Source organism: Lepidochelys kempii, chromosome 15, assembly GCF_965140265.1.
Source record: "Lepidochelys kempii isolate rLepKem1 chromosome 15, rLepKem1.hap2, whole genome shotgun sequence".
In the NCBI taxonomy this organism is placed as follows: domain Eukaryota; kingdom Metazoa; phylum Chordata; order Testudines; family Cheloniidae; genus Lepidochelys; species Lepidochelys kempii.
This window is the reverse complement of record NC_133270.1, coordinates 27,189,345-27,216,500: the sequence shown is the minus strand read 5'-3', so window position 1 is coordinate 27,216,500 and position 27,156 is coordinate 27,189,345. Positions and strand designations below refer to the sequence as shown.

The 27,156-nt window shown below is 40.0% G+C and overlaps 1 protein-coding gene across 1 annotated transcript in view; it reads left to right on the top strand.

The window, feature by feature from the left end:
* The window catches only part of PPP1CC (protein phosphatase 1 catalytic subunit gamma), a 32,034-nt gene extending 7,646 nt beyond the window's left edge, over window positions 1–24,388 (top strand). The window contains exons 2-7 of the mRNA XM_073312763.1: window positions 12,354–12,485; window positions 13,820–14,050; window positions 18,644–18,748; window positions 20,465–20,688; window positions 21,017–21,151; window positions 21,751–24,388. Coding sequence (XP_073168864.1) covers window positions 12,354–12,485; window positions 13,820–14,050; window positions 18,644–18,748; window positions 20,465–20,688; window positions 21,017–21,151; window positions 21,751–21,840 — 917 coding nt within the window. The 3' untranslated portion in view covers window positions 21,841–24,388. The remainder of the gene's footprint in view (window positions 1–12,353; window positions 12,486–13,819; window positions 14,051–18,643; window positions 18,749–20,464; window positions 20,689–21,016; window positions 21,152–21,750) is intronic.
* The last annotated feature ends 2,768 nt before the right edge of the window (window positions 24,389–27,156 follow it).

Here is a 27,156-nt window from a genome sequence, read left to right as displayed (position 1 = left end):
CATGGAGACCACATTTCAAAGTAGCTGACACTTTAAAAAATGAATCTGTATGATTGGATTTTAAAGACTTGCAGACATACTTTAAACTTTCCTCATTGTAATGTAAATATTTGACCCTTCCTTTATTCCTCAAACTCTTATAATACAAAGCCATTCGACTGGTCGCAACCTTAAAGAACAATTCAATGAAAATACAATACTTAGTGATAACTCTGCCTGTAATTGGCGCTCCCTTTCTCTTCCCTTGTCCTGAGGGCACTGAGAGTTTATATACTTTTTCTGCTTATTCCCATTTGCAGAATATTCCAGTAATTTTCACAGCATACATTGATAGAAGAACGAGACTTGAAGTGGGGAGTAAGTAACAGGAACACTGTGCAGAAGAATGAAGTTTCTTAAAATTCCCCATAGTAATAGAATGAGATGTACAAAAATGTGTGTAGCAATACCTGAGCATATATCAGCTGTATAAGAATAAGAAAGGAGATGTAGTCAGCAGCAGTCAGCTTGTGGAATGGCCGCTTCAAGATTGCATTTGCCTGTTGGTAAAATTAAAAGTGTTAGTTACAAGAACAGTATGCTAGGAAAGATGCCTCTGAGAGAATGACCCCTACACTAGGAAGAGTCAGTAGTGATCAGATAGCCATGAAAAGGGGTTCTAGGAAATGGCTAAACTCCCATTCTTGGGGCCAGAGATTTTTAATCAAGATATTCCAGGGTTTTCAAAGCTGGAGCATGGCTTTGAAATACCAGTCTTTGTGCACTTCTGATATTTTGTTTTTATAACTTGAGCCTTCTAACTGCTTCCAGCATTTAGTGCATCACACTACCCTTATTATATACAGTATAAAAGTAGGTGCTGATCAAAAATGGAACTTGGTAGTTTGTGTTGATGCTTTCTAAATCAAATGCAACAATTTTTTGATTCAAAACGTACTTGTTTTATTTTAAAAAGCCAAACACCTTAACGATTAAATGAAACATTGCTTTTTTTGAACAAAACATTTAATTTGACCTGGAACAAATCTTTTTACTCTTTCATTTGCTGAGAAACCCAAACATTGCTTTGGGTTGACTTAAAATGCGTTTTTAAATTTTATGGAATGGTCAGCAAACTGAGAAATTGGTTATTCATGCAGCTGGACTCCACAATAATATAATGTCTTGAAAATGAGATTGAAACTTGCTCAACTTACTGAGGTGGCAAAAGAAAAGAAAACAATCACAGAAAAAAGGATTAACTGACATGTTAAAATAGCTGACCAAGATCTTAAATGGGTATCTAAGGGTAGGCTCCTAAACCTATCATAAACCATCTGTTTCTGAAAATCTTGAGAGCGCAAGAGCGTGAGTGCTGAGATCCTGGCTAATACATGAAAGTCTTCAGAAAGACTCCAAATCAGATATGCACACTTTCTACACCCAGATTTCTGTTCCTTGTAATAATACCTCTTACATGTTTGTTTGGGGAGACATCCATTGATCTCTATAAATAGGGAAAGAGGATTTCCTGGGCCTTAGAAAGGGAGGCCTTGGGTGGGAGGGTTGCCTAGGCAGTGTTTATAAAGTTTTTTGCCTTTTTCCTAAAGCAAATAATTTGATTTAAAAAAAAAAAAATTCCTCCCCACCCCACACCCCCGGCCTATTAACACTGCATCCACTCATTCCTACCTAACCAAAAGTTTAAGGAAGCATTTTCTAGCGGTTAGTGCATTGGGCTGGGACTTAGAGCCAGGAATTGAACCCAGCCTCCTATTACATACTTCCTGTGTGACCTTGGGCAAGTCATTTACCCTCTCTGTGCCTTGTTCCCACCCTTCTGCTTGAATGTATAATACTGCTCTCCCATGTTTTGTCTGTTTAGAAGGTGTTCAGGGCATGCACTGTTTCTTACTATGTTTGTACAGTACTTAGCACAATAGGGCCCTGATGCTGATTGGAGCCTCCAGGTGCAACTGTAATATATATAATAACTTACTAATCAATGTTTTAACCTTACAAAGCACTCTGAGGTATGCTTTGGGAAGAAAACTTTTTGTGGGAAAGGAAAAGTATTACATGGAATTCTTATTTCCTAACTCTTCCTTAGGTAAAAAGGCTTTCATTTTCTAGAAGTAAATGCAAATATTTTTCATAGTTTTTCAAAAAATTGAGCTATATGTTCTAAATACTCTTGCATCTAACATTTCAAGCATTTCCTTGTTTTTGTGAAGATCCTTATAGGGTTCATGCAGTTGTGGAAATGCAGTCTTCCTCAAAACAAGCCACCAAGTTCAATCATTGTTGTCTTTCACAAATACAGCCACTCCACCATGTTCTTGTAAGGAGAACCACTGCCCATGTGCTCCCATAGCTGGTCATAATGCCAGAGATGTGAGTTGAGGTGGTAGTGGTGATCACTGAAACTGCAACAGTGTTTGTGTGGAGGTGTCTCCATGTTTGCTCCATGGTCAGCCTCTTTTCACAAAGGAGCTAGTGTGGTGAAGTTGTTGAAAATGGGCTTGGAGACATGTTCTTGTAGCATTTAGGAGCGCACAAATGTTGACTTCTGTCTGAACAGCTACGTGCTGAATATGAACTCGTCTGTCTTTTTAAAAGTTCACTGCACTCAGGTCTGGCAGCTTGTTCTGAGACTTCTCTGGCTTTCTTTTAAATCCCATGCTGCTGACAGAATTGTAGGAGCATTTTATTAAACAAGCTATTTAAGTAACCCTATTTCAAAGCTCATTGGGCAAGCCTGGTGCATGTGGGACGCATGGTGTCCCTAATTAACAAGGAGTGCTCACTAGTTTGGAATGGGTCATACCCTTTAGTATGGATATCCTTCTGCAGGGATACAGCAATGTCTTATAGAATTAGATACTTAGAATCTAGGTCTTCCAACATTTATTTCTACCACTGTCACTGATATGAGCAAGTCATAGAATATCAGGGTTGGAAGGTACCTCAGGAGGTCATCTAGTCCAACCCCCTGCTCGAAGCAGGACCAATCCCCAACTAAATCATCCCAGCCAGGGCTTTGTCAAGCCTGACCTTAAAAACCTCAAAGGAAGAAGATTCCACTACTTCCCTAAGTAACCCATTCCAGTGCTTCACCACCCTCCTAGTGAAATTTTTTTCCCTAATATCCAACCTAAACCTCCCCCACTGCAACTTGAGACCATTACTCCTTGTTCTGTCATCTACTACCACTGAAAACAGTCTAGATCCATACTCTTTGGAACCCCCTTTCAGGTAGTTGAAAGCAGCTATCAAATCCGCCCTCATTCTTCTCTTCCGCAGACTAAACAATCCCAGTTCCCCCAGGCTCCCCTCATAACCTCTACCTCAGTGAATGCACATTACTACTTAAACAGTCTGAGTAAATATTACACAAAATGCTATTTTGTTCTTCAGTCATATGTGAAGTACACACTTTCAATTTGGTGGTGCTACTGTGAGTTTTAGTCTTATCAAAGTTAATAGCCTTAGAATTTTCTCTCCTTGGGGTATGTATACACTGCAGTGTAAGCCCAGGGTTCAAACTCAGACTCAAACCTAACCCCCTTTTTGTCTGCACACAAATTGCTCAGATATAGGGTCTCAGGACCCCATGGGGGAGGAGGGTCCGGGCCTGAGTCAGGCCAGAACCCAGAGTTTAAACCTTACTGTTCTGCAGTGGAGATGCCCCTCCCCTACCCCCTCCCCTTGGATTCATGCTCTAGGAGTCTGCCAAAAGTATTCCACAGGCCGACGCTTTGTCCTCTGGACAGTCAAGTTTGTTGGGCAGTCAAGTTTTCCCACATTGCACCATGAACAGAGGGCTAGAGCATCCACGTTTTTTTGGGATAACATTAGGAGGTCTGGGATATGGATGGTTGGACTTAGACCTGCATGATATGGTGTAGATGCTGGAGCCTCAGGCTGGGATCCACATTTCAGCGATTCCTAACATGGGGTTAAAAATGAGCTTAGATGCTCATGCCCTAGGTTAACAAACCCAGGGTCTGCTAACTCAAGTTCTGCTAATCCTGGGCTTATGTTGCAGTATAGCTATACCCTTAGGTTGCCTACACTGCATTAGAAACCCACAGCTGGCCTGTGCCAGCTGACTTGGGCTCTAGGACCCTGTGAGGTGGGAGGGTCCCAAAATTTGGGTTGCACCCCAATCCAAAACACCTGCGTGACAGTTAAATAGCTAGTTAGCCCAAGCTCTGTGAGCCTGAGTCAGCCGGTGTCTAATTGCTGTGTACGCATACCCATAGAGGCTCGAGCATCTAGGAGTATCTTTTCAGTTCCAGTTCTGAATCTGAAATGGCCACCTCAACATAGCTGCTGCTCAGTCAGCTAATAGTTGAATTTTAACCATTCGCAAGTTATTTATCCCTTTTTTGCCCTTGATACAAAATTAAGTGTAAAATTGTCATAGGAATGATCTGCAAATGCCTTTAGTTTGGCCTTACTTGTTTACTATTGGATACCATGTTAAAACTCAGGAAAGATCGTTTAATCTAGTATTGAACTGTACTGTTGCTGTTAGACCAAGTCGTCTTGGGCCATGTCTACATGAAGTGCTTTGCCATTATAGCTGTGCCGGTATATTGTACTGGCAACGTGTTACTAGTGTGGACACCTCTTATGCTAGCAAAACTTGCTTTTGGCAGGAGATGTAACTTCTCCACTGGAGGAGAGAGCAACTCTGCCATAAGAGCAAAATAAGGTATATTGGCAGAAGCACAGTTTTGCTGGTGTAAGAAAGATGATCCCTGATCAACATAGCTGTGCTGGTAAAAGCCCTGGTGAACTGTGCTTTTGCTTATGTAACTGCATTACAGAAGGGGCTATTGCTGGCACAGCTGTGTCATATCCCTACATCTCATATCCCTGACTGACATAACTGTTCTGGCAGATGTTTGTAGTGTAGATATGATCTTACACAAGCTTTGGTAAAGAAAACATGAGTCCCGCATTTTTTTTAGCTGTCGGCTCTGTAAGTGTTACTTTTAACCTAATCTAAGGACAAGAAGAAATTTGGTTTCATGTTTGAAAGAATATTTTGAGTAGTAATGTATGTATAAAGGACTCGGTCCATGAGTCCCTTCCAATTCTCCCTCTACACCTTATTCCTGAGCGACATAATCTATTCTTGCAGCTTTTATCATCATAGGGCCATCTTCATTAGAGAATTGTACTGCTTCTTATTGAAGTAGTGGGATAGCAATGACAAAATGTGCTCACACTGACCTTTCTGTTTAGGGTGCAGTTCTGTCCTTTGTGCGCACAGCCCTCTAATCAAGCATTGCTGACTACTGTCCAGGGTTTTAGAGTGAGATTTTTTTCCCCTTCAACTTCTGGGAATTTGAGTGGTTGGAACCTGTCAGTCTTTCTTTTATGACAGCTTGAGGCTTCTGTGATGAATCTTCATGTCTTCAGAGGTCAATCATGTAGTAGCAGGTTATTATGAAGGGAAAAACAGTCCCAAAGGCACCATTGGTTCTGTTTGTCTCCCCACAGCTATCTTCACACATTGCAATTTAGAGTCATGGAAAGCGCCAATAGACTAGTGCTTCTGGCTAGCTCTTTTAGACTTGTGACTTCAACCTCTGATTTGTCTGATTTGACTTCAAGATGGCCCTGGGTTGCGTCAGCAGCAGATCTATGTAGAGGTGATGGTGGCTTCCAATTCAGGCAGCCTTAGAAAAGTACATGCATTAGAATGTTGACATCTGGTGAAGTGGGAATTTTCTGTAATACTTTCATAAATTATGTGCCTGGCAGTAACTTACTTGACTAGGGGTTGCTACTCGGGGTATAAAAGGGTTAAAAAGCTACTTTTGGGACAGATCAGGAGACATGAGGGGTTCTTACATAACTGTCTGTGGTGGAACGAATGTGTCATTAGAGGACTGGCTGACACCGACCCATATCCATGGAGGATCTGGGAAGACAATGGGAGCACCAAGAACTGATCAGTTAACATCTAACAGTGAAACTCCTGCAGGCAGTGGAGTTTGTGAACTCAACCTGGCTCTGCAGGAACACAAAGGACTAAGAGGTGATAGGACTGTGTGGCTTTTGGAAGAGACTTGGAATCTCTCACCTGGGACGACAGAGAGATGGAAAAAAATGGATTCCATGTCTCCTTGGCTGTATGGAATGCTACCTTAGCCAGGATGGACTGTCTTAACCTTGATTGTCTATGCTAATGTAAAGACTTCCTGATGCTGTGTTTCAGTTGACTAATAAATCCTCCTGCCTTTTGAAAAGACTGCCTGGTGCTTTGGTTCCTGAAGAGTGTAAAAGCCTCTGATCAGGAGTCTGGCACAGTTGGACTTGCTGAGCAGAGCTCACATATGATACAGTGCTGGGGTCCAGAGGCTCAGTCTCAAGTGTGGAGACTGAGTCACCTACCTGTAAGGAAGAGCAAGATCCCTTGGGGGCGTGGCACACTGAAAGGATTCCTTCAAGGGACTATTCAAAAGCTGGGGTGTAGCACAGGACCCAGAGGATTATCATCTTTCCCTTATATCTTTCATTCTGGCCACAGAGTTTCTCCATAATTTCTCATATCTCCCACAATGGAGAAGATTGTCTTGCTAAGAGAAACAACTAAACCAAGAGGCCTTAATCCAAGTTTCTTCTTTATAAGATAATCTCTGTCTAAAAGAGGAAAGAATCTGTCAATGTATTTTATTGACATTGGAGAATAAGACAGCATCATAAATATATCCATAAAGATATCAGGTGCAATTAGTACTTGTGATGAACTATTTTATTCTGTTCTCAACTGAATCCTCCTTAGCCTGAGCCACTATCAATCCCAGAATACTTCAGTTCTTGTATGTAGAGATAGTGCTTTCAGTACCTCTAGAAAAATATTAATTAATATGTACAAAACTATCAAGCACATCTAAAAGAAAAAAAAAGTGATTACATGGCCAAACTGCCAGGTGGTATCTTCCTGCATGATCTCAGCCCAAGCTGCCTTATGTTGCTTCAAGTTCAAAGAAAAATCAGAAGTTTACATCATTATGGTAACATAATTTGTGACTTTTAGTGTGACTGATCTATTTGGAGAATCCCTCAGAGCAGCCTCTTAAGGATTCATTCAGGCTGAATATGCTGCTTTCTCTGGCCAGTTCTTATTGTGGATGAGAGAATCCTTGTTCCAAAAATATAGACAACTTCTCACACCACAGGCAGTCCTGCTGACCATCTTATATTTCTGAAGCCGGAGGTACCTTTCCAACACACCAGGACAGAGGTATCATATCTCCATCAGCAATTCAAGCAGATTATGCATATCAGCTAGTTTAGGAGTCATTAAGACTACAGAAAACTAAAATTTCCGTTCTCTGGCCTGGTTACACCTTTGGATCAAAGCATTTCAAAAGTCATGCAAAAAAAAAAAAAGTACTGAATTTCAAGAGATTTCCCCACTTCTCTCTTTCCTTCTATCATTCTGTGGCAATGAGTTTAATGTGCCCTGGAAACAGAGCCATCAGTTTATATTGTCAAGACTGTCAGCATCCAAAGGACTAGAAATTGCTTATTCTTACATGAAAACAAGATTCTGGCATGGACATCTACAGGACAATCCCAGAAAGTTTAATACTGATTTCTGTTTCAGATTATCACTTCTAGCAAAAATAGACTCGTGCCATCTTTGGTTGGTCTAGTTTCAAATATAACGGAATGCCTGTGGACTGCATAATTTTGCTCATTCTAAGCCTATTTAATCTCCTTGCTTTTTTAAAATGTGGGATTCAGGGTTTCAGTGTCGTGGTACCTAATACGACTGACTAATGCAAGATTAAATCTGTTTCCTCTCCACAGAAATTACAGATAAACCCATACACTTGTTAATCTTTAAAGCAAAGGTTAACTTTAATATTTAAATGTTAATTTTTCTCTAGTGTCTCTTATAATGCAATTAACTTTGATCACTTTTTCTATAGATTTGTTAGTTGCTGCTGGATATTTGGCATTTTGGACAACTTGCTCAGCTCAGAAAGTGTTTAGAAAATTGCTATATGGCTGAGTAGCTTCATGCACAATAAACTATTATGAAATGAAGATTTAACTTATATTTCTATGCTTCATTACTTGCTTTGAACATTTTAATGGAACACTTGAAATTTAGTGGCAATTCCAGTAATGCCATGTAATGTCAATGCATGATGATATTACAGATATGCAGTGTTATAGCCATATTGGTCCCAGGATATTAGAGACACTGTGGGTGAGGTCAGATCTTTTATTGGATCAACTTTGTTGGTGAGAGAGGAATGCTTTCAAGTTTACCTAGAGCTACACCTGCGGGAATTCTGTGCCTAAAAATGATGCGCACAATATTTTAAAATTCTGTGTATTTTTTTGTCAAAATAACACTACATAATCACACCAGTTTCAATTATTTTTGGTAATTTATTTCAAAATACCTGTCAGCAAGTATTCCTGTAACAATACAGACAACAAAAAAGATTCAGGAAATGTTTTTTGACAAATAAATTCCTTACTAGGCATACAGAACTCTGAGTAATAATTTATTTAAACTATAATATAGAACCGTTTTCCACACACCCCTCAGAAGCAGTATAAAGGCTTGGACAGGTCACTGGCAATACCAGGAGGTCCCTGGTATACGTTTCCCCCTCACCTGTCGTTTCGCGTATCCATCGCTCATCAATAGGGGAACGTGTTCGGATTCAGTCAGTCCTGATCCGCATATCTGTCGCTTCACCTTTTGCATGGCTTTTCTTTGGGTGCTTCCCGCAGCGTTCAGGTGATGTTGGGAAAGGAAGGGGGAAGAGCGAGTACGGGGTGTGCTTGGAGGAGGAGGCGGGGCAGGCCATTCTTTCTTATGGAGAAAAATTTTCTGGTATCCTTCTTTTTGGCGTCAGTCACCCTTTTCAGGAATGCAACCCTGACGTACACCGGGGACCCCTGTAAAGAGAAATTCACGGAAGCCTATGACCTGTCCATGACTTTTACTAAAAATATCCATGATAAAACGGGAAGGGGCAGGGTAGCTGGGAGCTCTGGGGCCCCCACCACCTGTGGGGACTCAGCGCTTCAGGCTCCCCCTGCCCTGTGGCGGCAGCAGGGGAGCTGCCAGGGTATCTCACAGCTCCCCGCCACTGTGGGAGGCCCTGGGACCCTGTAGCTCTCAACCACTGGGGCTGAAGTCACGGAGGAAGTCATGGATTCTGTGACTTGCTTGACCTCTGACAAAATTGAAGCCTTAATTATGGGCTGTAGTTCCATGCCTCATATGAGTTTGTGTCAAGTGGTAGGTGACAGCTAGGGGTGTGCTGTCCAAGTGGGTTTTATTTCTGTAGTGAAGCAGGTTCTCTTGGGATATTTGGGTGGCCCGTTCCATGATGTGATCTACTTCTCTTGTGGAGTGTCCTTGTTTTGAAGTAAGGTAGGTGGGGTGTGTGTGTGTGTTACGGTTTTTATCCCAGACTTACTCCTCCAATCATACTCTGTTATCTGAGTGTCTGGCTATAGATTTCTTAAGACTTAGTGTTTAGGTAGTTACTGGATCTCTGAAGGTATATGTGGTGATCCTTGGCAGTCCAAAATATAATAGATTAAAAACACGTTTCCCCAACCTGAAGAAGAGTTCTGTATAAACTCAAAAGCTTGTCTCAGACAGAAGTTGGTCCAATGAAAGATATTACCTCATCCGCCCTATGTGTCTAATATCGGGGACTGACAGAGCTACAACATCGCTGCATACAATATTACAGATAGTGAAGCATGCATTCCTTGAGTGGTGGTGATGTTACACCTTTGACCTGCAATTAATTTGCATATAGTTAACACACTTCGTAATTTGAACTGAAGTTCAATTTCAAAACTTCAAAAAACTAGATTTGTGAGTCTGCAGCCTTGTCTACACTAGGAAAAAATAGTACCTGTGACATCAACTGACACTACTAATCCACAAGTGTAGGCAAGCCTCATATGCTGGAACTGTGTCTATGCTATTGGCTAGGTCATTGCTACTACCATTGCAACTTTACCTGGTATGACAGCATTATATACAACTTGGGCCATTTGCCAGCTGATGTATTTTTCTGCAGACTGTCAGCGCTACTAGCTACTTCCTTCTCTATGTAATGGATGTAGATAACTCTCTCGGTGCGCCTCTGATTGCTCAGAAACACCACTGAGATATAGTGTGTGTGATCAAAGATGCTCTCATAGGAGAGCAGCATTTGAAGACTACTAGAGCTGCCTTCACAACTCAGAATTGTAATTGGTCTTTGACATCAATTACTAAAAACCCACTTCTCTATGGCCACGCTGCAGCCCAGGTGAAGATCCTCTTTTATTCAAACTCTCTCCTTGCGCAGATACAAATTTGTATCCGTGGATATAAATCAGTATCCATGGAACTGCAGCAGTGAAAGGAGCAGAATGTGGGGCCAGTGCCCTGTACTGTCAGCTCCTCCAGTGTGACTCTAACGCCCCCAACCTCGCCCATTGGGGCAGGCACCAGGCCCACCGGCAGCTGTTACTGGTCTCACCTTTCTGTCCAAGCAGTGCGCACACCCCCCAGATGGGACATGCAGACAACTGTGTGGAAGGGATAGCGGCAGGGCTGGGGGTGGTTCAGCCATGCTGGAGGAGCTGCTGGCATGGGGTGCTGGCTTCTGGGAGTGGTGGCCCCATGTTCTGTTCCTTTCACCGTGAGTCTTGCGGTTCCGCGGATATAAATTTTTATATGTGCAGGGCTGTAATTATAGTTGGCAAGTTAGGTCTTTGAGCTCCCACCACTACCATTCTAGCCAATGATGATAGCTTTTAATTTACTGAAGTTGGGGCTTTAATCCATGAAGTTCAGACCTCTTTGATCTTGATTATGTTTGGGGGTTGATCCCAACAGTTTTCACTAGTTCAGCTGAACTAAGGGAGCAATAATATAGACAAGTTCTGCTGGCTTCTCATATTTTAGCTAAACCTGCTGACTAAAATGGTGATTAAAAATTTAGAAACCACCTGAGCTTTATCAACACTATGGAGCTGGCTTGAATGGTGGATGGGATTTTTGTGAACTTTTCTTGTGAAGACACTGCCTTGGATACTGCCACTGTTAGATTTAAGGTATTAAAATCCCCAGGACACGCTGGACTGCCATTTGAGATCTGGAGGGATGGGCCTGTAATGAGTCAACTGTTGAGGTAAAACACTTTGCCTAAGAGGGACATTTACAACACACACCCTTTTTTTCCTATTTAATAGGGCAAGGAGGAGACAAATATTGTCTCCACTCTGCTGTTACTGCACAGGGCATATCCCTAGCAGGAGCGATCTTACTATCATAGTGTCATTTTAATGCTCATTTGCAAAGAGCCCCGGGAGGCAAAAGAGGGGAGAGAGATGAGATCAGTAAAACTGAGGGGAAAGCTGCACTGGTAGCATGCTAACTCAGAACAGAGTTGGGGTTTTTACTGTCAATTTAGCAAAGGTTGGAGACAATTTAAAGAAAAACAAAAAACCTCTTAACACCCTTCAAAAACTGAAGTACTGGTATTATTGACAGACTTGGGAGGGAACCAGTTGTGGGGATGCAGAAATGTTGGGGTACAAGGGCTGAGGAGAATATTGATGATACCAACAGTTAGTAACAGAATGGGTAGAGGATGGGGAAAAGCAGGAAAAGAACTGAGGCTGGGATATGTGGGGCGGTGGTAAGAAACAAGATAGTGAGAAACCCAAATCCAAAAGGGCTAGGGTGAAAGCTAGGAAAAACAATGGTGCGTTGTATTTTTTGTTGTTTTTTGTGTTACAGTGAGGATCTTAAGAGTTTCTCTTGCTATCAGTCGGGTAGCCCAAAAGCTCAAATGGAAAGTCTAGAAGATCTGCTGTCTAAAAGAGTAGAGTAGATTCCCTCTCAAATTAAATTCAATTCAATTCTTTGTAATCTTGAACCAGTCTTGTTCAGAATGAAACTACGGCTTTGCAAAGTGATCATCAAAATTTGGTAGCCAGAATGCTTGGGGACGGGCACACTGGGGGAACGCAGAGCTCTCCCTGCAGCATAGACTTCAAAGGCTTCAGTCCTGCTGGGCTGGGCTCTCTGCTCTGGGCATTGTGACATGCTGCACGGAGTCACAGTGCTACTCAGGTTTGGCCCAGCCACACGTTTCATAATGACAGGGCTGTCTGGGCCAAATTTGAGTGAGTGGTGCTACAGTCCCATAAACCTAGTCACAATGCCACTCTCACAGATTTGGCCTGGATGGCTCCCTCCTCAGGGGGACAAGACTAAACTTGAGCAGCACTGCAACCTTGGAGGTTGGGGGCAGGTTGGCACTTAACAAGTCATTTGATTCATTTAACCAGTTTTTAACTTCCCACAGTGAGGGGTTCAAAACCAGGTAAAAACGTCCAACTTCAAGAGAATGAAATTAGAGGACTGTGCTTGAAATCCAGAGAAATCTTTCTCAGTCAGCCTATTCTACTAGAACTTGAAGCCCCACTTAAAATATGTGGTAAGTATTGTGACTTACTGTGTATTGGTCAGTTGACACTTGACTTTCAGTGAACAGGCGTTAACTTGGAAATATCTTTGCAGAAATATTTTGTTTCTTACATATCTATCAATAGGTGTCTTAAATGTAACTAAAATAGAACTAATGTAAAACGTCAATTGTAATCAGCTGATTTAAACAAAAGGCTGTATGTAGCATAAGGGCATAAACAAACCAATGTCCAGTTAATCTAAAGAATAGTAATGAAGAGGATAGCAAATACAGAAGTAAAAAAGTGGGGGATGAGGAGCTGAAACCCCAATGACAAAGATAAGTTGGCTGAAACTAGACTACCAAAAAAGGATGGATGGGCTACTTCCGGGCGGGGGGAGTCCCAGAACAGAAGATCTTGTATGAAGCAAGCCCTGCCCTTAGCACAGTCCTGAGTGAATCTAGGGATAGAACAGAGACCCACAGTAGTACTAGGCAAGGTATTTGGGGCATAGATTCCTAGCCTGTCTAATTTATATTGTGATGAAAGGCAAAATGGAAACCACTCCAGTAAGAATACGTAACTCTTTTAAATAGTTCTTAAATTAGGTCGTTTTATTAAATCCTTTTCTAAGACTAAAGATCACCTCAATTTAGAGTAATTTGTTCATTATATCTTATAACTGCACAGCTGGTTTAAAGTCTAGTAGTCTTTATAAGTATGATTGCTATGCATGCTCTGTTTTTAAAAAAAGAAATCTAAACCAGAAGTGAAAGTAGCATTCACTTTCAAGCCAACTTTGCAGCTAGGATTTAAATAATCTTGTTACTTTCTTAACACATCCATAAATGGTACTCAAGATTTATATCTGGGAGAGATCTTCTAATTCTTACATATGCAGCATTCTGAAATGAAAAGCTGCAGATGGATGCCATCTGGAGGCATTAAGACCAAAATAATGGGTCTTGATCATAGAATCTTTTCTCAAGCAAAGATTGGAGTCGAATGGGAGTTTACCTGAGTAAAGACTACAGGATTGGGCTCAAAGAGCTTTAACTTTTGGATTGAGGTATTAAAAAAATATGTATGAATATTCTTAGATAGCAATTCTTTGGTCATTCAGCACAACGTACTGGGTTATGTAACTTCAGTGACTCTGTATACTGCTGAATGTGCATAATTTTCATACTATGACTAGAGACAATTTGATTCTTCAGACATCTATGATGGGCAGCATGTAGCTTTACATGAGATATCAGAAATAGATGCAACTTTTCTCAAGTTTTATTTGGCTAGTAAGTCAGTCAGCAATTGAAGTGAAGTTCTCGCTTATGTACCACTTATGAATGCCTTTGTTTTTAAGGTGACATCCATGGACAATACTATGACTTACTTCGACTCTTTGAATATGGAGGTTTTCCACCAGAAAGCAACTATCTATTTCTTGGTGACTATGTTGATAGAGGAAAACAGTCTTTAGAAACAATTTGTCTCTTATTGGCCTACAAAATCAAATATCCTGAGAATTTTTTCCTTCTTAGAGGGAACCATGAATGTGCCAGCATTAATAGAATTTATGGATTTTATGATGAATGTAAGTAACATTTGTTTTTTGGTGGAAGGGAGAGGAGGGTTGTTATACACTTAATTATGCCAGCTTACAAAAATTCTCTCCTGGTCTCTGGTTTTATTTGAACTGTGTACTAACTTACAGCTTCTCTCTTGCATAGCTCAGATGGCCTCTTGGCTTGTTTTAGCAGGTGAAATTTGTACCCTCAAATGATCCAATTATGGTCTGATCAGCAAAATAGAAACTACTGCTTAGAATGACTGGTATAATTTTATTCCTGTTTAGTCACTGCTGTGATTAACAGCTCTAACTGCTGTACACTGTTAAAGTTCAAATTGTAAGCCTATCCAATCTTGTATAAGATCGAAATTCTAAATTGGAGTACAAAAATATTTACCTTTTCTCTGAAGTATAAAACTTGTATGTATAATTACATTGTAAATCCTTTAGAGAATAAATGGTCCTTTATCCTATACCCCACTTACCAGATAATAAATACAAGATTTGACTTTTTACAAAACTGTTTACATTAGAAATAGCTGGTCCTTACTTTCCCTTTTCAGGAGGACCTGAATGGTGACATAGCATGAGGATGTAATGTGAACTAACCAGGATGGATTGATTTAAATTAAAGCAGTTTAAATCAACAAGCAAGAAACATTGATTTAAATCAGTCTATTTTAATCATGTTTGCATTTGTACTTTCTTTAGGAAAATAACTAAAAAGGTGTTGTTTTTTTCCCCTTTGGGAACCATTTGTAACTACATATAGCCTTTACACTAAATTTGATGCTTTCTTTCATGAACCAGTAGGGTACACTATATCTATACAAATGTATTTAAGTAATGATATAACTTAACATACATGGTGATGGTACTGCCCACCTAATAACTTTTGGCGCCCCCCCCCCCTTGCTCCAGAGACACTTTTATTATTTATCTACAGTGGAATAGCATGACTGAGGGAGCCATATATCAGAATATCTCATAGTTCACTGGTTAAAGAATTTTCCTGAGAGGTGGGAGACCCCTGTTCAAATCTTCTATGTCCTGACAGAATGGGGGAATTGAATCTGGGTTTTCCACAACCCAGGCAAGTGCTCTAACTACTTAGCTAAAACCTACAAGGTAGGTGCCACCTCAGTTGGCTGGATTTTCTCCTCCATCATTTGGATTTTGAATAAGTCACAATCCTGTAAACAGCATTTGAGCATGCCTACCAGATTGGGCCGTATACACGACTTAGGTGGCCAGATACCTGGTTCATAAATCACTCTGGGGATATGGCAGGAGATAAGACTCCAGACACCTAGAACGAGGCAGGAGTGTACATTCCCAGAGGCAGAAATAGTAAACTCCTAGGGAACTCTTACAGCAAAAACATAAGAGCCAAATGAATGTAGGCACCTACAGGGTTCAGCCAGCAGAAGTTTTGTGGATTGCAGTGGAGCTAAAACATACTGGATCCAATCCTATCCTATGTTTTTCAAGATTCAACCTAGTAGATCTCATCCTCACGCCTATTTTTTTCATAGATTGGAAGACCAAAACAAGCTTCCCTGCTTTTTCAACTTCCAGTTGATTCTTAATTTCAAATGAACTAGTAATAAAACTCAATTAGCAGAATAAACTGAAATGAAGGGAAAAATCTCTCTGCACCTGTAGAAGTGGCTACTGCTGTCCAAAAGCTGGTTTAGCACTTCAGCAATATCTGGTTCCAGTTGCTTAGGCAGTGACTTCCACCACTTTAGTAGTTTGACTTTCTTTAAAAGTTGGCAACAAATATGTTGTACTATTTAATATTTTTTTGTATTTAATTTAAATGATTTTAATTGTAATTTTAGGGGTTTTAAATAAACTTGTATTTAATTCAAATAAGTCCACTTTTTTAAAGTTATCAGCTTTTATCCACCCTCTGCTGCCCCCACTCTTTAGAGGAGACAGAGAGGCAGCTCAGATTACAGGGTTGACATGTTTCATCTCTTCCAAACATAAAGTTAAGGTCTTCCAACAAAGAGAAGACAGTAAAGACGTGATATATTTCAAATATTGTATATATTTTGGGGGCAGGAGGAGAACTGAAGCTATCTTTGTGCATCCAAATGGAACAGTAAATACTAAAATTGACTTCGGCTTGCAGTTTTACTTCTAAACTAAAATTGTAACTGGCATTCTTGTCTCTTGGTAAAAACAATCTTGCTGACAAGTGACTCTTATTTATGGTTTTGATTCCACTTCACTACTGGCTTATTAAAAGAAAACTCTTAAGATTTAATTATTCATAGTTTGGCAATGGAATGAGGAATCTTTCATGTCTTGTTCAGATCCATCAGACTGGTAAATTTGATCTTGGTGGTCTTAGTATAAATGTATCCACATCATTCAGTTGCTACTGTGGATGACAGAAGAGGGGCCAAGGAGTGAATGGTTAATGAAGACTGAATTACCTTCTAATACAATAGAGTGTGCTGAATTCCTATTACCCCTATTGTGACTGTGGCGCATAGACCTTCTGGTCCTCTAAACATTGGTGAACCTAATCCTTTACGAAGAGGACTTAAGTCTTCATAGTCAATTTGGCAACCAGCAATAATACTCTTTAAAAGAATGTTCATGTAAACTATATGAAAGCAGGATAGAAACTGACATGCAGTAGCCCACTGTGATGCGCTTGTTGCTTTAATGTTATTTTTCAAATACATGATCAGTAATTATACAACCTTTCAAATGGAATTGATTAAATTAATGCTGCTTTCCTAGTTATTGTGCCTTGTGACCTTAACTGTTGGCTGTGTGTGGACTAAAAGCATGCATAAAGACAGTTTTTTTTCATATGTGCTGTCCACAATATACACATTTGATTTTTAAAGTGCTGTGCTATTTCAAAATATAAACTTTGCTTGGAAAATATTACCTTTTTAAGTTTTAAAATCCCTTAGCCCTTTTTATACTATGGGGAGAATAAGGATACGAATTGTGCAGAAAACTAAGACAGCTTTTTGTTTTGCCAAATTTTATAAAGCTGGCTTCATAACTCATGACTCTTCATTATTAAAACACTTTCATAGTCAAAAGAACACTCTACTTTTGATACAGTTGAGGGTTACTGGTGTCCTCTGATCTCTGAAAAAGATACTTTAGGTTTACATACCAAAATGTTAGTGAAGCTCTAGTACCTTGTCCTATATTATCTTGTGCTGCGATCTAATTTGATATTGCATGCTGAGCAGTTTGGACTGTATATGTGTGGATGGAAGACCTCAAAGGAAAACCAAGGTCCTCCATGAAATCACATTTGCTGATTCAATAGGTGGCCCTTGTCCCTGAGTGTTGGTGTGAACCCATTATTCCACCATGGTGTTGAGGGTAGCTTTTGGTAAACTCTGAGCCACGTACAGTGTTGCTATGTACTGTTATCACTTGCCACTGGGAGAAAGTGTTGATTCCTATATTAATTAGGCTCTTTTAGGACAAAGACTACATAAGTATACAGTGTAAATCTTAACATAATTCCATACACAAGTTGCCCAACTTTAGGGGGGGGTCAGTAAGCAAAATACACTCTCTGAATACGTTTGGTCTATGCTAAGAATGTCTCTAAACAAGTGCTCAGTTAATCATAACTTCAGTGTGCTTAAAGTTACGTTTAAAAGCCTTCTGGGGTGAAATTAAAAGTGAAGTTATCCAGCCTGTTAGGATTTTTTTTTTAAAGAGTTGAATGAAAATAGGGGGAGAACATGTAAAATACAGTAGACTTCATATGGGAGTGGGGGTCTCTTGCAACTTTATCTCACATCGATTCATCCAGAACATTCTTTGGATGAATTAATGAGGCTTCTAAATCTTCTACATATTCACTGTTGAACACCACAGATTAGTCATAGATGTCTTTATATAAAACAGCATGCACCTCTTGTGCTGCTTAGGATAACTTTTATAAAGACATAACTTTTTTTTTAATATGCTTAAATTTTAGGTCCAGGTTTTCTGCTAAGCTTAGTTTCAACTGGATACAGTTGAGTAGAGTCTGGGTATTAGGGAGACAGTTACACTCCCTGATTCTCTGACTGGTTTTATATCTGCTACAGTACCTGCTAAGTTAAGATTCGCCTCAAGGCTGCTCTGAACACTAGTCAACAGTGGCTTCCAAGGGACAGTCTTTTAGTTACGTATTTCCAGAGTGCAGCATGCTCCCAAAATGCCCCTATACTGGGGCTGCGTGGGTCGGGGGGGATAGGAGTTGGTTGAACTGTCTGTGCCTGTTTGAGAAGGTATGAGCAATGCAATGGAAGTAGAACAAGCCAGAGAACCTGGCCCTAACTTGTAAAAGGTCAGTCTCATTCTACACATGGAAACTCCTATGACTCCAAAAGAAACTTTTAAGAGCCACTTGGCTTTTCTGAATTGGCTACAGTCTGAGACTCATTCAGACCTTTTTTTCATCAGCAGTAGAATGCATTGCATCTAGGAGGAGCTGATCGTGTGTGTGCGCTCGCACTTCATTTCTACACTGTGGCAAAGTTAAGACAGCAATGGTAGTATTGTAACATTGTTGGATCCTTTCTAGTTCTCATTTGGAGACCATATGTGTTTTTTTTCTCTAAAACTGCTTTGTAGGTAAAAGAAGATATAACATTAAGCTGTGGAAAACTTTTACAGACTGTTTTAACTGTTTACCAATTGCAGCCATTGTGGATGAAAAAATATTCTGCTGTCATGGAGGTATGTGGTGTTTCTCTAGTGGTTAGTCAAGTGATTGCTAATCCCTTACCTCTAGGTGTGCTAGTTCCATGTTTGTGTTTATGCATTTTCCATAGTTGGAAAATGACTCCCTGTTGGCTTAATCCTCGTTGCTGAAGTTCTGGAACACCTGTTCTCCCGGGGGGAATATGGGAGGCTCAATTCATGCACTGAGCTGGATATTGAAGGTTGAGGTTGAGGTTGAGCTGGATATTGAAGGGTAAGTTAAATAAACCAACCCTAAATGGGTTGTCAAACTCTGGAACTTGCTGCATATATTTTTAGACATTGAAATAATTGAGCAAGTAGTTTAGTACCATTTGGGATATATGGCTGGCTGCTTTTCCTGTTCCATAGATGTTCATCTGCACTCACATCTCCTTTCAAATAGAGAATCTATGCAATTTGCCAAATAGATGGCCTCAGAGACTTACATAGGTTCTAAAAAGAAGAATAAATTCCAAGGACCTCCCCAGGACATGCCAGGGGGTTAGCCTATGCCTAAAAGTCAGTCTTATCCTTTTTGAATTGTACTTAGGTTAGGTTTTTTAACAGCTGTTTATACCACTTCAGTAACTGAATGGGTCTAATGTATAACACAGTCCAAGTGTCACAGCAGTGACATGTGGCTTATTGCAACTCTTGGTATTGGTCTATAATTTGTAACAATTATAGCTTAGCTAGACACTAGGTGAAAAATAGTATGAATATTCCTCAGTGTTACAGTAACTTAATATCTCCCCATCTTAGTATTTCATGTTACTATTCCTGAACAATGAGACAAGTACAGTATTCTTTCTGTTTAAATATCTTTCCGTTTGTGTCTTAAAGGCACACTTTGTAGGTGTTCACAAATATTAAGCAGTGAGAATGATGTATTGCAGTTCTGTAAAATGCAGAAGTGACCTTTCTCATCCTTCTACCTAAATTTGTGAACTTCCACAATAGGCCACTGTTTCTGCTAAATCGTAAAACTGTGAAGACAAGTCACTAATACCTCTTTGTGGCATGATGTGGCCCTTCAGAGTACCATCCACTTGGTTCCTTCCTGATTCTTCTATAATTCATTTATAGCCTGGGGTATTTAAAGTAATGTCCCCCTAGTTGGAGTCTTAATTTGTTAAGTTGTTATACAATAGTGTCTTAGCCCTTCAGATCCAACCTGTCCCACTTGAGGCTTTCAGTTCATGCTTGTAGGCCACTCAGTTCCTTCCCCTTAATTAAGGGGTTTTAACCCTCCTTGTTGAGCTGTGCTATATTTCAGCAGCAGTCAGGCTTCTCCTCACCAGGCTTTTTCCCCTCTTCTTTTTCTCTTTTCCCTTCTCCACCCCCCCCCCCCACTCCCCCAACAGTTGGGCTTTATCATGTTCAAGAGGTCCTGTATACTACCTGGCCCTCAATTTGCTAGCTTGCATGCCACTCCTATGCACTTTTTTCCTTTATGGGGCTATGTCATGGAATAGGGTTGGCCGGCCGTGGGCCCCACTGCTTCTTGATGGTGAGAGACCACCCTGTTACAGAAAGCTTTTAAAGTTGAATAAAAATAAAACTTTATGAATACTAATCACCACCAGCAAATCAACAGGGTGGACTTTAAGGCTTTTTGTGTCTTAATAGATGAGTCAAAATGTTTGTTAATGTGTGGAACATACTTTGAGTAAAACATTAACCATTTATACATCTTTAAACTCCTAACAGGCCTGTCGCCAGACCTTCAGTCAATGGAACAGATTCGGCGAATTATGCGTCCCACTGATGTACCAGATCAGGGTCTTCTTTGCGATCTGTTATGGTCCGACCCTGACAAAGACGTCTTAGGATGGGGTGAAAACGACAGAGGAGTGTCCTTCACATTTGGTGCTGAAGTGGTTGCAAAGTTTCTCCATAAACATGATTTGGATCTTATATGTAGAGCTCATCAGGTATTTTAACTTTTTTACAAGTACAATCCATGGTCCGGACCTTCCAGTGGGATCCTAGTGCCTCAGCAGAGTCCAATTAACTTCATTGCTAATAGATCACACTGCAGGATTGGGCCCTGTATCCATTCCTAATTGTTTTGATCTACTTAGTTTAGAATGTCTGTTGTCTAGGCTTAAATGGCTCTTCTACAGCTGTCTGTGCTAGACAGTCATACTATCTCACAGCTGTATGTGGGCTAACACAGAAGCATGTCATTTGAGAAATACTGTTATATGACTGTGTAGTAAGAAACTGTTCCACTCTAATAGAGCTATTTGTCTATTAAAGGTGGTTGAAGATGGGTATGAGTTCTTTGCAAAAAGGCAATTGGTAACTCTATTTTCTGCTCCAAATTACTGTGGAGAATTTGACAATGCTGGTGCCATGATGAGTGTGGATGAAACTCTCATGTGTTCTTTTCAGGTACAGTATTTTAAGATTTTGATTTTTAACAAATTTGCTCTTTAAAAAAAACCAACATACTATTGTAGAAATAAGAAAAGGAGTACTTGTGGCACCTTAGCTTATGCTCAAATAAATTGGTTAGTCTCTAAGGTGCCACAAGTACTCCTTTTCTTTTTGTGAATACAGACTAACACGGCTGCTACTCTGAACTCTATTGTAGAAATAGTTCTCACTGCAAATAGACTTTTACAAATGTGAAAGGTGGCTGGAAAGGCTCCATTCAGTTCAGTCACTCATTCTCTCCTCAGAAAGGATCTAGGTTGCTGTCCACGTTGGCATAAAGTAGAGCACACTTCTCGCCATGAATTAGATTTTCCAACTGAAGTCTTGTCTGTTTTTCTGAATCTTACTGTCATGTGATTCCAGATTGTCTGGTCTAGTACTAGCATAACTGTTGGGTGGGCAGGGATCACACTACTCCTACCATTGAGCATGCAGAGCTGCTGGCTGACTTTACTCATCATGGTCACCTGTAGGATGTTTTTTACAAGCAAATTAGCAGATTGGCTTATTTGCTGGCTAAATCACCATAGTAAATGACTGAATTGTCTTTTCAGATTTTGAAACCTGCAGAGAAAAAGAAGCCTAATGCTAGCAGACCTGTAACGCCACCAAGGGGTATGATCACAAAACAAGCGAAGAAATAGTAAATTTGGTACTGCCTAGTTGGGACTTGTATTATAGTATATAACCTCCATTTTTAAAACTGTAACGTGTACTGTTCAGCTTGCTCAAAATAGATAAACGTGTTTGTGGTTTTTCATTTTGATTTAATGAATGGCATTTGCTGGTTGTAACAGCAAATGAAAGACTTTTCTCCCTTCCCAAGAAGAGTTTTTAAAACTTCCCTTATGTCGGTGTTACAGCTGTACAGTCCACAGCATCTTATCCTGTCATTATGGGTAATTGTACAACTGACTTTTTTGAATCTGTACAATGAGTAGTGTAAATGCTTGTTTTCTTCTTTAGGAACTAAAGAGGGCACTAGTGTGCTGTGAGATTAGAAATTTGTTACTGTCAGAAGTTATACTGTTTATACAAACCACTGTGAACTTTTTTTACTTTAAAAATTTGTTTTAAAGGGATTGCTTTTCTTTTAATGTCTTGTCATGTACACATTAGTTTTATTGCTGTCAACATAAGAAATAACCCTCAACCTGACCAGCATCACTGGTATGATGTATATTTAATTAAAGCACACTTCCCCTCTCATATGCTTTAAATGAAAATTAAAGCCATTATTTTAAATGTTTGTGTCTCTTTCCTGAAGCCAAAGTTTCTGTTTAAAAAGCTGTATCTACACAACCCATCAAGATGAGTTGGCAGGGCTTTACATTCAAGCCTTTCCCTTGGAGATAAAAAGGAAGTTTTGACTTTAAATACCAAGTTGTAATGCTGTAATGTTTGTGCTATTAAAGGTAAAAGTAAACAATGTTTTGTACAATTTCAATATTCTGTTGAGTGAACCTTCTTACAGTTGCAGTTGTCCTGTGGCAGCCAGTTCCAGAAAGCAGTAACTTGTGGAAATGGTTCTAGATCTGCCTGAGAATTTGTCCATATCTGGCCTAAAGACTTGCTTCTGCAAAGAAGTCTAGAAAATAACTTGATAAGCCAACCAAGCTCAGGAGTTATTTCTGTTCACCAGTTTATACAAATCTAAGTCTCTTGTTTTTAAAAACAAAACTGTTAATCTTTTTTTGAACAGATGACAGTGTACAATACCATGTAGTGAAAATAATTCACTTATTAAACAAAGAAATTGTTAAATCTTCTCAGTGTCTATTTATCAGCACAATACACACCTGAATTGTCAGAAGATTTGACCAAATTAGATGAATATATTGATCTGGAAATGCACAAACTCATCTTGGAATTATGTCGGTGCTTCACACACTTGAGGTATGCTTCTAAAGGGAAGGTCTTGATATAGATCCATTATGCTTGCCTGTAAAACTTGAGTGCCTCCCCATTAAAAGTGAGATGGGAGAGTTGTGCTGTCAGACTAACTTGCTAGAGACACTCCTGTAGATCCAGTATAGTATACAAGTAAATTTAAGTTCTAAATTTGTCACTGAAAATACAGCAGCTTAAATATTTGTCTTCCATATATCAAGATAGCTGGAACACAACTCCTAGACAGTTTTGTTCGCTTTCTGCTGGAATGGGGAAAGAATGTGCTGTAAGATCTTCCTGCAGCCTTGAACTGTGCTATTTTGCTTTCCCCTCAAAATTCAGACTCTTTGATACTCCTCCCCTAATTTCACCTTTGCAACCCAAAACTTGGCCTCATATCTTCAGTAGGCTTTACTAGTATAATGGTACTTCCCTCTCACATTATACTGCTACTAAATGGAATGTAAGTTAATATTTAAAGCCAAAAGCTTTAAATGATAGTAAGTTCCTGGTGATTAAGTTCCCAGATAAGAATGCTAATGGAGAAAATACTACACATTTTTTCTGAAAGACCTTGCAAAGTAGTATTTTAAAAGTAGAATGAAGTAGTTTGTCCAGCCTTCTTTCAAACAGCTTTGTCAGGAAGAACTCTTATCTCATATCTAAGTATATGGTTATCTGACTGTAATTACAGAACAAGTCTTCATCACTGTGAATGTTAGATTAATAGATTTTAAGGACAGAAGGAACCATTAAATCATCAGTCTGACTCTTTTGTATAACACAGGCTAAAGAATTTCATTGTTACTTCAATATGAAAGGAATTATATGAGGGGGTTGGCTGTGATAGCAGGGGACTGGACTCAGGTAGGACTGAAGGGATCATTGAGCCCAATATGCTTTGCTCAAATGCAAGTTATCTCTGAGAGTCCTCTAATCTTGATTTGAAGACTACAACAGATTGAGCATCCACCACTTTCTTGGTGGCTTGTTCCAATAGCTAATCACCCTAGCTGTTAGCAATAAGGCAAAACATTTTAACTTTAATTTGTCTGGTTGTAACTTCTAGCCATTGGCTCTTGTTCTACCTTACAGATAGATTAAAAATCCATTTAGTACAGTGGTTCTTAACCTTTGCTGCAGCCTGCACCCCTTTGGTTCTCAAAATATGTTTTTGCACCCCTTATAAAAAATCATTTGAAGTAGGTCAGTTCTTTAAACCTAGATATATTTTGTTTGTGTATTACAGTAATTGTTTAAAAATGTATAATATTAATAAATACATAGGTTTGATGAAACAAAGTAGTTGTACTTAATTTGTGTTTTCCATGATTTACCTTCTAAAAAAAACTTGGCATGTCTCACACCCCCAGAAAGAACATCTTGCACCCCAAGTTAAGAACCACTGCTTTAGTACCAGATACCGTCTCCATATGAAGGGGAACAAGAAGCAGTAGTGAGGATTTTTTTTTCCCTGATCAACCTTGTATAAGAGAACTTGTAGCAAGACACAGTTCTTATGCCATGCCCATCATGGTAAGTATCTGCATCTACTGAGGCTCATCTCTTCTCCCTGTTATGCCCTTCAGCACTATTTGTTTTACACCCATCTAATGGGATAAAGTGTTAATACTGAAGTAATATGGTGAGCACTAACTAGCTAAAACAGTTAAAATATAGTCTTAAATATTGCATGTCCTTGTTACTTAGACGTGAATTCGTCTCTTACTAGAGCAGATGGGAACCAGGAATGGAGGCTTCTCGCCTGCTTGCTCCTGTCTTTGTGTTAAGTGGCCCCACAGTGCCCTATTTATCAGACACAGCCTTACAACATCACAGATGGGAACCATTTGCCTGATCAGAGTTCCTCCAGTAGAGTTGGGTCATATAGCTCTGGGTTAATGCAAGTCAGAATGGAGATTTGATTAGGAAGATCTCAGTGAAGTTTCTGTCATACCACGTGTTTTAACCTTGTAATATTTACAGTTTATTTTCTACTCGCATTGAATAGGGGAGTAGAAAATCCATTTGTCTCTTTGGACAAAATTACACGTCTGGTTGATAGAGGTAGTTACATTGTTGTATACATGGACTTCTTGAAGGCCTGTGGCAGCACTGGTAGGACTGCTACAAGAAGATTTCAAGAAGAACCTGGAAATAGTGGAGAAAGTTCAAAGGAGGATAACAAATGTTATCCAAGACCTGGAAAACAAGTGTTAGAATGTGAGGCTTAAGGAGCTCAATTTATGCAGCTTACCAAAGAGAATAAGAGGTGGCTTGATAAAAGTATATACGAGACGCGCGTGCGCACACACGCGCGATATCTAATAGTGGGAAGCTCTTAACTCATATTGACAGACATAACCAGGTTCACTGGCTGGGACTTGAAGTTAGACCAGTTCAGCCTTGACATAAGACTATGTCCTAGCAGTGAGGATAATTAAACATGGGAATATCTTACAGCAGAGGTAGAGTTGTCACCATCACAGGGAGTTCTTAAAATTAGATACTTTTCTACAGCTTGTGTGCGCAGAGGCTTGGGCTGGTCCTGGGTGTCCTTTCAGGCTGTGAAGTCCTTTCCTTCATGGCCCATGGGGAGAACAGGATTGCCTACATTGCCCTCGGTACACTTACAACACTGGCAACTCTGCATTGACCATCACTATAATCAAAACTTAAGCTTCACCTGGTCACCTGCAGCAGTCTTGAAAGATTTTTATTTTTTATGCATAATTGGCAATATGTATCCAGGGTGTGTTTTACGTTCCTTGAAAAACAAATTCTCCACAGATAAAGATGGTGTACCAGATGGGGTGGGCCTTGCCAGAAGATACCTGGGATTACCAGACAGCCCCACCCATCCTTCCATCACCGTCTCTTGTTTGGCATTGATCATGGATAGGACAGCTCAATCCTTGTTTCTGTGAGGATTTTTCATTAGCCATCTTGTCAGGCTGTGCAGACCCTCCTGTGGGCAGCCTTTTGTTTCTATCACTGTTGCATTGCCCCTAGGCTGTTGCAGGAGGAGCAGCATTCTGTCATGAGATGCTGAGTGGATTAAAGTTGCCATCAAATAAACTTTTTGGCAACACCACCCAGCAGTTATTTCCTTTATGTTCAGAATATTTACAAATGCTCACAGAATACAGCTTCAGACATCTGTCAAAATGTGCTGACCCCTCCTGCCTTGCCCTGCAGAATCTCTCAGGCAGTAAGGTGCAAGACCTAGCACATAAGACATGGTTACAAGAGGATAAATCTCTGCCTAGGGCCACCTCAAAACTCCAGCAGTAGGGATGCTCAGAACTGCTCTTTCAATGCAAGATACGTGATCTGTGCTAGTAAGAAACCACTCTTGGCTGTTTTTAAAAATGTTTTGTCAACTTTTTCAATTGAATCATATTTTCACTCCCCACATCCTTACCTTTTGTAATAAAATATACAATCTGTGGATTTCAGTTTAAAAAAAAAAAAAAAACACCCCACTCTCCTGTAGCCATTTGGCCCAACCCTGTCACGCTACATATGCTCTAATGGCTACCTCCTATCCAGACCTTACTTATAGTTCATGTTTTTGACATCTCCAGGCTCAATTAGTATGATTCGTTCTAGGCCCAAGTGCTCTTGAAACTTCATTTTATGCAGAATGCTATAATCAGCTTAATCTTTGCTGTTAGATTTACTACTCTTTGTTTTTAAGAGTAGTTCAGAATGCTGGTTATAAAGCCCTGCATTTTCTGGGCATGGGAGAAGCTTCCCCTTGCATCTTGTTAAGGACAATTAAGAGTAGTTTGCAAGTTTGTGCTGTCTGTTCCTGATTAAAATCTGTGCCACTGGGGCACTGTCTTCACTTCCTCTTGTGAAGAGCCAGATTTGGGCAGTCCCCAGGCCCCTGAACAAGTTTGTTCCCACTTGACTCATAAGCAGTTTAAGTAGCTTTGAAGCAGCAAAATAGGAAAGTTTAGATGAGATACCTGCATTTTATTTCAGTTGTGTACTTTCTAAAACTACTGTTTTCAAATGGGTCAGAAAGAAGCGCGAGCATAATACCTAGCTCTTTCATAGCTCTT